This window comes from Artemia franciscana, chromosome 11 (genome assembly GCF_032884065.1).
Source record: "Artemia franciscana chromosome 11, ASM3288406v1, whole genome shotgun sequence".
Taxonomy (NCBI): Eukaryota; Metazoa; Arthropoda; class Branchiopoda; order Anostraca; family Artemiidae; genus Artemia; species Artemia franciscana.
The window spans coordinates 22,444,810-22,458,068 of record NC_088873.1 but is presented as its reverse complement, the minus strand read 5'-3'; the positions used below and the strand labels follow the sequence as shown (position 1 = coordinate 22,458,068).

The 13,259-nt window shown below is 36.1% G+C and overlaps 1 protein-coding gene across 1 annotated transcript in view; it reads right to left on the bottom strand.

Annotated features, from left to right (window-relative positions):
* The window catches only part of LOC136032967 (putative glycerol kinase 5), a 41,865-nt gene that overhangs the window by 6,560 nt on the left and 22,046 nt on the right, over positions 1-13,259 (bottom strand). The window contains exons 6-8 of the mRNA XM_065713464.1: positions 9,468-9,594; positions 8,809-8,913; positions 4,263-4,357 (exon numbers count right to left, since the gene is read on the bottom strand). Coding sequence (XP_065569536.1) covers positions 4,263-4,357; positions 8,809-8,913; positions 9,468-9,594 — 327 coding nt within the window. The remainder of the gene's footprint in view (positions 1-4,262; positions 4,358-8,808; positions 8,914-9,467; positions 9,595-13,259) is intronic.

Here is a 13,259-nt window from a genome sequence, read left to right as displayed (position 1 = left end):
GGGATATATTATGATTATTGTTAATACAAGTTCGAAGTGAAGCCATTTTGATAGTATTAGGACTACTGACTAGCTTTAGAATTTATATCATAACTTGAAATTATCCGTTGTATAGAGAGATGAACCGGATTTCCAGAGTTCATTTTATGATTTATTTGTTCTTCATTTCAATTAATCCTTAATTAAAATCCCGTTTTTAATTAAAAACTATGTTAATTAAAAATCTAAGTCACCCACTCGCATGCAAATAAATCTAAGAATTATTTTTGGTCTCCAATTGTCTTCAAATGGCTCACAGAACTAATAGACTATCTAAATTACCCTTATTGTATGACTATCTCCCTAAGCTCTGCCCTGGGATGATAGACTATCATCAAGAAGTGAAAATAATAATTTTTATACAACTCTGAAAGTTATGCCAGCTTTCCCTCTCACGGAGACTATCTAGCTCTCAAAACTTTCATCACAAAAGGATTACAAAAAAATTACTTATAGTAGCTACTGCCGTGTCAATCCCGACACGATTTTTTTCTGGCGGAACAGACGTACGACACAATCGGACGCAGGTTCACAAAACGCAGAAGAATTCAAATCAGGTTCTCAAACTCGTGATCCTTCGTGACCACATCGTGATCATTGGAATATAATATGGACTGGCACCTAACAGCCAAAACTAGCTTTTCAATCAGCTCCATGACTTTGGTTATGATTTGTTTTTTTTTTTAATCAGGACAACGCATGCGATTTGTCGTATGAGTTAAAATTGTTGAACGCATCCGACATTGCAGCAAAATGGATGGTTTTGCGTCGGTTGTCGCACGATTTGTGTCATTTGTTGCATGTCGCAGGATTTTGCCCGAAATCGCAGCAGTGGGAACCAGGGGTTATATGTTAAATCTTCCTGATTCATCAAGTTAAGTTCCAAATTTTTTCTAACTAGGAAGAAAATATGCGCCCTTCTATAGTAAAAATGAAATGCACACAAATATTTAACTTCTAAAATTGGTATTGTGCATCGATTGTCTTGGTATTCTAGAAGTAACTATTTTTCTAAAAAAGATTTTTAAGGTTTTCAAAACCGAAGCATAATTTCCGTATCTACCATAAGGTTTCGTAAGATTTGCACGTTCATCGTCCCCATCATCCAATTCTGATTCCCTGGTCTGAATTTACCTTCCCGATACCACAAAATGCAATAAACTGAGGGGCATTAAAAAAAATATGAAAATTTTGTCAAAAAAGTAATGGCAACCGTTTTCTATGACTGTAAAGGAGTTGTGCTTGTGAACTTAAAAAGTTGAAGGCATCTCTCGATTTCCCTGAAAATAGTCTAAAAAATAGAAGTATCACATGGAGAAGTGATTTGACATTGAAGGAGATTATGTTGAAAACCCATTGTAATAGGAAAATTAATGAACAATTACAAAATTCTACTTTTTTTGAAGGCCCTTGGAAATTCAGAAATATGAACCACGTTTCAATGGAATTAGCTAAGTGTTCCTGCAAGACGTGAAGTTCACAATAAAAAGTTTATTATCCATACTTTACAAAACAACATATGCTTAGGCATACAGGAATGTAGGTTGGAGCTAGCTCATTATTCCAACATTGGAACCGCCATTGCTTTGAGTTTAATGTTTTAAATAAGTTTTAGGCCGTACAGAGCAGGCAAGAAAACGTATTAAAAATCTTGTATATTAAAATGAACTGAACACTAAGAAATAATTTCTAATATTTTTATAGCGCATCGGTTTCCTTGGTGTTCTAGAAGTAACTATTCATCTAAAGCAGATTTTCAGGGTTTTCACAACATAGACAAAATATTCGCAAGTCTAACTTATTTCACTAACATCCCCCGCGGGCTAACCGGGAAAAAAAAATGCCCAAGCAGGAGTTGAATGCTTGGCATTCTGACTTGAAGCATAACGCTCTACTAACTGAATCATGGCTCTGTTGATCTAATTTAGTCTATTGTTATTTTTCGGAACATAATTGTGTAGCTTACAAAGGAGAATTGGTGGAGGAGTATAGAGGAGGTGTTTTGTAAATCTAAAGTCAAAGGTTTTGTACGATAATTATTACAATGGTACCGTTTATACTTCTAAGTTTTTCCACTTAAGAAATGGCACCAAAAGTTTGTTTTTAGTGCTATATCGCACTTACGGATGGTAAAAGTAATGAAAAGCACGCATACATGAGCAATAGCCTTCAAATAAGTCACTTACTGATAGCCCACTAGCCCTAGCGTTTCACTTGAGACATGGCACCAAAAGCGCTGCTTTTAGTACTATTTGAAACTTGCAGATGGTGGATTTTATAGGAAGAACTTAGATATGAGCAATAGCTTTTATATAAGCTATAAAACATTTGTCGACGTATTCTTGTAGCCCGCTAGCCCCCCCTCCCTTGAGAAATGACACGAAAAGTGCCATTTTAGTGCCATATGGGACTTGCAGATGATGGAATTTAGAAAAAGCACGTAGGTTTGAAAAATAACTTTTGAATGAGCCATTAAAAATCTCTCATTGGTGTTCTGGTAACACACATAGCCCCGAAAAAAAAGAAGAAAAACAAGAGCCAATAGCTCATATGGCATTTGAGACGAGGTCGGAAGAGTCAAGAGCTTCTTCCCACCAAGTTTCATTACGATCTTCCACTCTCAACGTTTTCCAAGATTTCCGGTCTCTCCCTCCAACTCCCCCCAATGTCACCGGATCCGGTCGAGATTTAAAATAAGAGCTCTGAGACACAAGATCCTTCTAAATATCAAATTTCATTAATATCCGATAACCCTTTCGTAAGTTAAAAATACCTCTTTTTTCTAATTTAACCGAATTAACCGTCCTTCCACTCCCCCCAGATGTTCAAATTGGGGAAGGGACTATTTCTAATTTAATCTGGTCGGTTCCCTGATTCGCCTGCCAACTTTCAGCGATCACTATATTGGTCACGTAACTAGTTTCGGATCTTCTTCATGTAAAACTAGGGGTGGTCCGGGATTCAAACCTCAGACCTCTCGCACCCTAAGCGAAAATCATACCCCTAGACCAGAAGCCATACTTAAGAAAAACAATAATTTATTGTTCGCTTGCTCTGCCCCCCCCCCACCCCCTGATGGTCAAATTGGGGAAGAGGCTATTTCTAATTTAATCTAGTCTGCTCCCTGATACGCCTGCCAACTTTCATCGCCCCAACTTATCTGGAAATGCCCAAACAAGCAGATCCCCCCAACTCCCCCAAAGAGAGTGGATCAGGTCCAGTTATGTCAATAACGTATCTAAAACACGTGCTTATTCTTCCCACCAAGTTTCATCCCAATCTCTCCATTCTAAGTGTTTTCCAAGATTTCCGGTTCCTCCCCCAAATCCCCTCAATGACACTGGATCCGGTCGGGATTTAGAATAAGAGGTCTGAGTTACGAGGTCCTTCTTAATATCAAGTTTCATTAAGATCCGACCATTCGTTCGTTTTCTAATTTTTTCGAATTAACCCCCCCCCCCCTCCAACTCCTTTCAAAGAGAGTGGATCCATTCTGGTTATTTCAGTCACGTATCTAGGACTTGCGTTTATTTTTCCCACCAAGTTTCATCCCGATCTCTCCACTCTAAACGTTTTCCAAGATTTCAGGTTTCCCCCTCCAATCCCCCCTCTCCAATATCACCAGATCCTGTTGTGATTTAAAAGTAAGAGCTTTGAGACACGATATCCTTCTAAATATCAAATTTCATGAATTTCCGATCACCTATTCGTAAGTTAAAAGTACCTCATTTTTTCTAATTTTTCCGAATTAGCTTTCCCCCCACACCGCTCCAGATGGTCGAATCGGGGAATCAACTATTTCTAATTTAATGTGGTTCGGTTTCTATATGTCACTTGGTATATACCACTTGCCATAAAAAGGAAGACAGATTAGTGCTACCAAGGCAAAAAAGCGATTTTCCTTGTTGTTCAAGGTGTGGGAATGTAATTTCCCTGTACAAGATATTCGACCATGCTGATTCCAATGGTACACTTTCCGTCTTGACTAAACCCCAGTTTCGAGGGTTTCAGGCTCTTTTCTAAATCATCACAATTTTTTTTACAATAAACTTTTACTTTTAAGACGAACCGAAATAATAGTTACCATTCCTGAATCAGTGTAAGATGGCAATTTTTTTCACTAGGCAGTTTTTTTCAAAAGGCGTTTTTAAACTTGAAAATTCTATTTCTTTCAGTTTGTCTAAATATTTACCAAACAGAAGTAGCCAAATCAAAAAAGAAACCTGCAAGCCACTAAATGCCGGTATGAAGAAAACACCATCAGAATCCTCAACACTTTGAATAATAGTTGTTATTTCTTTGTAATCATCAAAAAGACCTAAAAAATGGAAATATGAAAGAAAATAAATTATTTGAATGTCCAAAGATGCAAAAAAAAAACACAAAAAAAAACGAAACATCAGAACATAATGTAAACTGACAGGTGCTAAGCTTGTGGAATCTATTTTTTCCAATTACCATAATTTCAAGCACAAAGAACATCAAAATGAAAGCATTTTTTGCCACTTGGCTCTATCTTATGTCTATTCATACCTGATAACCAGGATTTTCTATGATTTTTCTTTTGATTGTGACAAAATATTAAATACCAGAATTCATGCGCAAAGCCACCTGTGTTTCCAAACCGGACCATGAAAAACAACATGCGGAAACTAATTCGGTGAAGTTGATAAAACTTTTCGTTCTTAAAACTTAAAATAAATTACGGAAACTTGCACAGCCGAACTTCTGAATGAAATTAAATAAAAAAACAAGTTTTTTTAACGGGAGGTAAGGAGCGACATTAAAGCTTAAAACGAACAGAAATTACTTCGTATATGAAAGGGGCTGCTTCCTCATCAACGCCCCGCTCTTTACGCTAAAGTTTGACTTTTCCCTTAACTCTACTTTTTAAAACAGAAAACAACTTTAGCGTAAAGAGCGGGGCGTTGATGAGGAAGCAGCCCCTTTCATATACGAAGTAATTTGTTCGTTTAAGTTTTAATGTCGCTCCTTACTTCCCGTTAAAAACATCTGTTTTTCATTTAATTTCTGAACGTTTTTGAATCAATGCATGTTTTGATTTTGGCTCTCCGCAGATGAATAATTAACACGAAATTTGCACATTTATTTTTTGGCTAATTGGATTTCTCGTAGTTTTTATCGAATGATTTTGAGAAAAAAAGGAGCGGGGAAGGAGGCCTGGTTACCCTCCGATTTTTTGGTTATTTAAAAAGGCAACTAGAACTTGGAATTTCTTACGAATGTTTTTATTAGTAAAAGATATACGTAACTTATAAATTAGCTTACGTAACGAACTTCTGAATTCTCATGTTTTTATTACGTATATGAAGGGGTTCACCCCCTCGTCAGTACCTCGCTCTTTACACTAAAGCTTAAATTTTGTCCCAATTTCTTAAGAATGACCCACGAATCACAAAGGCCGTAGAATAAATAGTTGAAATTACTAAAAATGCTTTAGCGTAAAGAGCGAGGTATTAGGAGGAGGTGAGCCCATCATATGCGTAATAATTTATGTTCGTGTTAAGTTTTAATGCTTCTCCTTACTTTCAGTTGAAAAAACTTTTTCATATATATTTTTTCATTGTTTTTTTTTTTTTATAATGCTAGAAAATCCTGCGCTCCCTTCATGAAACTTTTGTTCCCCCGTGACAAATTCCTCCAAGGAAATTTCCCCCAACATATCCTCCTATTCTCATCCCCCTCCCTCAACCTAAAAATCCCACAGAAAACGTCTGTACACTTCCAAATAACCATTACTATATGTAAGCACTGGTCAAAGTTTGTTACTTGTGGTCCCTCCCACGGGGACTGTGGGGGAGTAAGTCGTCCCCAAAGACAATGTTATAAGGTTGTTTGACTAAGCTGAATAAAATGGATATCTCAGAATTTTGATCCGGTGACTTTGGGAAAATAATTAGCGTGGGAAGGGGCCTAGGTGCCCTCCAATTTTTTTGGTCACTTAAAAAGGACACTAGAACTTTTCATTTCCGTTAGAATGAACCCTCTCGCGAGATTCTAGGACCACTGGGTCGATACGATCGCCCCTGGGAGAAAAAAAACAAAAACAAACAAACAAACAAAAAAATAAACAAGCATCCGTGATCTGCCTTCTGGCAAAAAATATAAAATTCCACATTTTTGCAGATAGGAGCTTGAAACTTCTACAATAGGATTCTCTGATACGCTGAATCTGATGGTGTGATTTTCGTTAATATTCTATGACTTTTACGGGTTGTTTCCTCCTATTTTCTAAAATAAGGCAAATTTTTTCAGGCTCGTAACTTTTGATGGGTAAGATTAAACTTGATGAAACTTATATATTTGAAATCAGCATTAAAATGCGATTCTTTTGATGTAGCTATTGTTATCAAAGATCGATTTTTTAGAGTCTTGGTTACTATTGAGCCGGGTCGCTCTTTACTACAGTTCGTTACCACGAACTATTTGATTTCAGTTTTGCTAGCCTATACTTAACTCACACATTGGTACATGACTAACAAAAGCTTTCTTCGGTTTGTAATACGAAAACAGAGAACACAAAATTCTGCGAAGACATCCCCACGGTGAATAGCTTATTGACGCATCTAGAATCTAATCAGTTTTCGGTTTTGAACTAAACCTCTGATAAGTCCATAACCCTCTATAAGCGGGGAGGAGGGGGGACTTTACGCACCAATGTATGAGGTAAGTATAGGCTAGCCAGACCGTTCGGCTTTGGTGGCACCGATTTAACTCACATATAATTGTACATTAAAAACAAAAGCTTTGATTTTAACCGATTTGGTGGTGGGTTCCTAAATAAGCTAATATATAATTTATTATCAAACTCAAATATTTCCATGCGTAACTATATAAATTGTCTGAACCGCGACAAAACTTAAAGCATCGATTTGATCTTCTATTTCATGAAGTTAATGTCTTCTAAGCGTAGACTCCGAAGACCAGTCAGCAGCGCTCATTATATCAGCAAGAGGTACATATTTTGATAGCCTCTATGACGCCACCATTGATCTTGTGTCGCGTGCTTCCCCTTTTTTACGATCTTCTTTTGCTGTACCATATGCCATAGCTATGACCTGTTTCATCCAAGAAGAAATAGTTTGCCCTTCGTGTTGGGTAGGTCGATAATATCTCCACTGGGCACAGGGCCGGATCTACATGTAACGCGGGTAGAAAAATAGGAGAGGGTATCTCATCAGGTTTTAAGGCCTTGGGTCTAAACGAAGGAAGAAATTTGAGAGCTGCTAAATTATCAGTAAATTGTGCTGCACCGAAGAACAAGGCGTGAATTTCAATCCTTCGACGATCAGGTGCTATAACAGTAATGAATACCATCTTAAGAGTAAGATTTATCGTACCAACATTCGACAAGTCAAGAAATCGAGGAGATTTTAATACTTTAGAACGCAGCCCAGATCCTAAGCAGGAAAATCGTCTTGAGTCCGTGGCGACTCGTGCCAAAAATTCTGTATCATTTTCGTCAAACAAGTATCTTTACAGATATCTCTTTCTGTAGCTAGAACTAGCGTTCCACATACTGCTACTTTTTAACCTTCTATTGTTGATGGCGCAAGGTTCCGACTAGCCTTTAGATGTATCATGAATTCTGCTACTGTCTTAGCATTGCTCTCGATCGGATTAATCTTCCTTTTACCATACCAACCCACGAACACTCACCACTTTCTGTTGTACAGTTCGATAGTAGATCGCCACTGGGGCCGGGCAATTGCACGGCCTGATTTCTGGGGATATATTCTCTATTCTGAGGAAATCGAAGGTTTCCGGAGGAAATCTTTGGAACCAATGCAACGTAGGCAAGGTATAGTTGTGTTTGTCTGACCAGTCGTGGACTATGGCGTCTGTGCCAATCGCAAGAGAATCTGGAACTGGTGAAAAATACGCGTCGATCTTCCATTCAGTCGAATCGTGAATAGATCGACTTTTGGCAATCCGTTCTCTTTCGCCAGGGTTTTAAAGATACTCTCGTTGAGACTCCATTCCATTGGCAGGCCTTTTTCTTCTCTTGACAGTGTGCCTGCTAATAGGTTGAGTGCCGCGGCGATGTTGTTGAACTCAACTGAGTGTTCAGGATCACCGTAATCTCGAAGAGCTTTATGAATTCCTTCTCTAGGGAGAAAGAATAGGTTCCACCCTCTTTGTTTATATAGGTGACTACTGCCGAGTTGTCTGTCACTACCATGACAACTGCTTTTCTTAGTTGCTCCAGAAGGGCTTTGATCGTGCTGGTTACAGCTCTCACCTTAAGGCAATTTATATGAAGAGAAATCTCTTTTGGAGGCCAAGTCCCCGAAGTTTCCCGATATGGGTGCCTTTTGTTTTATTATGTAGATAAAAGCAGTAAAATATAGTTTCAGTCAAATTAAAAAATGATTAGCTTTGAAAAATCATATTTAGTTTGTGATTAAAGTTAGAAAAAGAACTTTCCTGATTTTTTTGGTTTGAAATTATCTGATTTGTGCTCAAAGTAGAGACTGACCCTAAGAAACAAAAAGAAAAATCCTATAGGATTGTTAACTATTGCCTTCCTTTAAGAAAGCCAGCTAAAATGAGTATTTGCAGAATATGTTATTTCAAGATTCTAAAAATATGGATTATTTGCCCAGGATAGCATTTTGCACATCTTTACAGTAAATAAAATATTAACAGACTTTAACTCCTTCGTGGTAATCAACTTTGACGTCCAATAAGTACAAAACATGCAGATGGTTCAAAAAATTACTAAGAATTTATATTTGCTCTCCTTACCGAGGCATTTGCACCAATCCAGGATAGGACCCGTATCCGTTGAACTTCCCTCGGCTACGAAAACTTTCTTCTCACTTTCCTGATAAGCTACTGTAGGATAAAGCCCTAAAAAATAGCATTTCAAAGAATTTATTACCTTTCACTTAAGCAGGAATTATGTAACAGAAAATACATCCAGGAAAGGAAACAAACAACATTAACTTATAACGAAAAATTACACCTAATGAAGACTGTAAGTCGTTGTTGAAGTTCAGATACTGATTGAAAAACAGCATTCACAACTTTTTAGTTCCATAAGTAGTAGAAGCAATGGTCAAGAAAATAAGAGAAAGAGAAAAAAGGTAGAGGAACAGCGCGAGAGAGAGATAGAGGGTAATCCCAAAATAGCTAACGAGACACTGTCGAAAAATAAAACAAATTTCTTAGATGGCTCTTGATCACATTTTCAACTTATATTCTGTGCGTCTTTCCCATATACTCTAGCAGGCTTTTTTCAGACAATACATTTCATTTTTTTATGTGTTTTTTACATTCTTCTCGAAACGGATTGTCAAATTGTCGAATATTTTATTTAGTTCGTAAGAGAGCTCTCCTTACGACACACCATAAAATCATTCAGTCGAGTCTATATTCGTATTGACAGTAGTAAAACAATATACCTGATATAGAAGCATGGGGTAAATTCAGAGTATTGTACGATAAGAAGGTTCCTGTTCCAAGCGTAAGCCGAACCGTTCCCTTGCTTGAGCAACCACAACCGTAAATAGAAGCTCCTTGGTCTGAAACCTAGGATAGAAAACAAAATTTTAGTTGTTCTATTTTAAGAAGTTAGACCTTATTAATTTCATGTATATTCTTCAAAATGACAAAACTTTAAATAAGAACAGAGAAAAGGGAAATAGAGTAGTAACTGAACAGCAGAAAAAACAAGTCTAAACCGATTAGTCAGACAAAAAGTCAGTCAGCTTTTACTACTCGTGTGAAACGATGATTCTTTTACATTTGTTAAATTCTTTATTTTCAAGCTTCATCTTCTTCAATCGTTTGTCATTATCAACATAACATTGATTCTTTCGCTAAGTCTGTTTTTCTTTCATTTGCTTTTTATCCACATTTTGGTAACTTCTGTTTGTTATAGTTCTTTTTTATTTACTTTATATATTGTTTAAATACTTTTCATTAGTTGAAGAGGACTTAACAGAAACTCTTGTGTGAAGTACACGTATTTTCTCTATCTTATTTCCAGGTTGAAAATTATCAACGCTTGCTAATAGTTTTTAATAAGTTTGATTGTTAGGCCTAGGCATTGTGGCTTTAGAGTCAAATTATTGTTCTAAGATTTAGCAGAGAAATGAAATATACTAAATCTCACTGTAAATTGCTTACTGGTCTTAAAATATATAACCGAGAAAAAACAATTTGATTCCAGTCAGTCAATTGATTTAAGGGATCTAAAGTACCCAAATTAAGTTTTTTTCGACAAGACTCAAACATAATGTCAAAAATGAAATCCATTTTTTGGAGAAAACTACATCTTGGTATACATGGGTGACTTTGCTCCCTGATTCCCTTGGGTTCGTTCTTTAAAGTATCCTTGCTAATAAAAAGCCGAAGGCTTATATCTATGCGTGATAAATTTTAGAAAATGAATATGAAGATTTGACAAAGAAAAATCAAGTAAAGAATAAACACCAGGGAACTAGGCAGAAGAGTCACCCAAATATCACATCAAATCCCATAGAAACAACATTTCACAAGGCACGTGTGTGATATTATCGTGTCAAAATATACGTGTATGATATAATCCATGGGTGCCAGCCAAGGGGCAGGCGGGCCATGACCGCCCCTGGAAAGTTGGGACTATAAACTCATTATAAGGAAACCAAAGGAAAAAGAGTAGAATAGGGGAAAACCATGGAAAAAATGTGTTTTACCCCTTTGTTGGCTGGCTGTCAATAAATTTTGACCCTTGATAAGGAAAATTTAAGTTCTGCTTTGTGACTGAGTAACCCTTTTCCAATTTTCCACAAGCATATTTTCTATATGAATTGGTTGGAGAACACAAAAAAAAAGATCAATTTCTTCATAGTAATGAGTAGTAAGTGAATAACGATCCTTGTCAATAACGAAAGTGTAAGTGCCTAACTATTGATAACATTCAATCAAAGAATCAGCTTTTTATGGTGATCGTAAATATGTATTTGTTTATTAGTGATTACTGCAGTCATTAATACACAAGAAAGTTCGTACAATTATAGAAAATACAAGGAAAACAACTTTTGGTGAAAGTATGCCGTTAATTTTTGCTTGCATTGCAAGAGTGCCCATGAGCCATTTGAAGCCACTAATCAGAAATATTTCTCTTGAACGGAATGCTGGGAATTTTTGTATTTTCTCCCTTGAACAGATGGTATTTTTTTTATTATCATTTTTCTTCAAGAGTGATTGTACTTATCTAGTTGTCACTTTGAAAAAGATTTAATTTTTTACAGTTATGAAGTATAAAGGTGACGAATATATTGGTGTCTGGTATTCAATATCAGATTAAAAATATTGAATTACAAATTTTTATTTGATATTAATGTTTTACTTTGAACAAACTACTTTGAGAATGCGTTACTCTTTATAAACAATTGAGTCTAAAGGCATTAAATATTTCGGCATTTGACAACTAAATTCAAAACTGTCGATATTGTTAGAAAATATCCGTCTAACGCTTCGGCATTGCTCAACAGAATTGAAAGCTGGGAGTTGATATCTTCGTTTTTGCAAGTAAGCTATTTTTTGTGTAATTTTTGTAATTAATTATTTTTTTCCATGTTTATATACTTTTACTTTAATTGAAATATTTTTCCATTGCCTTTAGAAAAATTTTTGTCTCTAAGCTTCATTAAATAAAAAAACAGGCAAGTTTTCTCAACTGAAATTAAGGAACAACATTAAAACTTAAAACGAATAGAAACCATCACGTATATAAGGGGGATTGCCCCCCTCCTCTTCAACACCTCGCTCTTTACGCTACAGTTTTTTGGCACTTTATAAAAGTTACTAAGTAAACGACCCTTGTGTTTTTAAAAAGTTAGAACAAAATTTAAACTTTAGCGTAAGGAGCGATGTGTTGAGAGGGGACAACCCCCTCGTATACGTAATAATTTCTGTTCGTTTCAAGTTTTGATGTTGCTCCTTACTTTCAGTTGAGAAAACTTGTTTTATTTACACTTAATTTCTGATCGTTAAAGAGAAAGCATGACATAAAAAAAAAATTGTATAGGAATTCTGGCAAATTCACCCAGTGTAAAACTCCCCCTGAAAAGTTCACCCCTAGAAGCTTCCCTCTCCATGAAAAATTGTCCCCGTGCAAAATCCTCCAAGCAGAAAATTCGTCCTCCCCTCCCTACCCGAAAAACGTATACATACTTCCCAATAGCAAATAAAACAATGGGTAAACTTCATAACTTGAAAACCCTTCCCCAGGGGATGTAGGGGGTCATTTTATCTCCAAAGATCTAGTTATTGGGCTTTTCAATTATGCTGAAGGAAAAAGCTATCTCAAAATTTTGATCAGACTTTTTTGGGAAAAAGTGGTGTAGGAGGGGGCTTAGTTGCCCTCCAATTTTTTTGGTCTCTTAAAAAGGGCATTAATACTTTTCACTTCCGTTATAATGAGCCCTCTCTCGAAGTTTAGGTCCACTGGGTCAATACGATCACCCTGAAAACAACAAAAAACAAAGAAATAAATAAACATGCATCCATGATCTTTCTTCTGGCAAAAATTACAAAATTCCACATTTTTGCAGATACGAGCTTGAGACCTCTAAATTAGGGTTCTTTCATACATTGAATCAGATGTTGTGATTTTCATTAAAATTCTAATGCTTGGAGGGGGTCTTTCCTCCTTTTTTCGAGAATCAGACAAATTTTCTTAGGCTCGTAGCTTTTGATGGGTATAACTAAACTTATTAAAACTTATATATTTGGAATCAGCATAATAAGCCAATTCTTTTGATATATCTATTGGCATAAGAATTCCATTTATTAAAGTGTCAATTACTATTGAGCCGGGTCGCTCCTTACAGTTCGTTACCACGAACTATTTGATTACCCATCAAATCCAAATAGAGATCATAGAAATATTTATCGTTTTTTACTGCGTTACCAAAAGTATTGTATTCACAAAATTTTATAGTTTCATGAAATGTAATTAAAAAAATAGAAAAAGGTTTTCAAAGAAAGTAAGGAGCAAGTTTAAAACTTAAAACAAATATAAATTACTCTGTAGGGGGACTGCCCCTTCTCAACAGCTTGATCATTAAACAAAAGTTTTTTAGCGCTTTGAAAAATCTTATCTTTGCAATTGCAAATGTTCTTTAAAAAATGGAAAAGAGCAAAACTTCACAGAAAAGAGAAAGGAGACAAGCAGACATCTCCCTTCATATAAAGAACAATCTCTT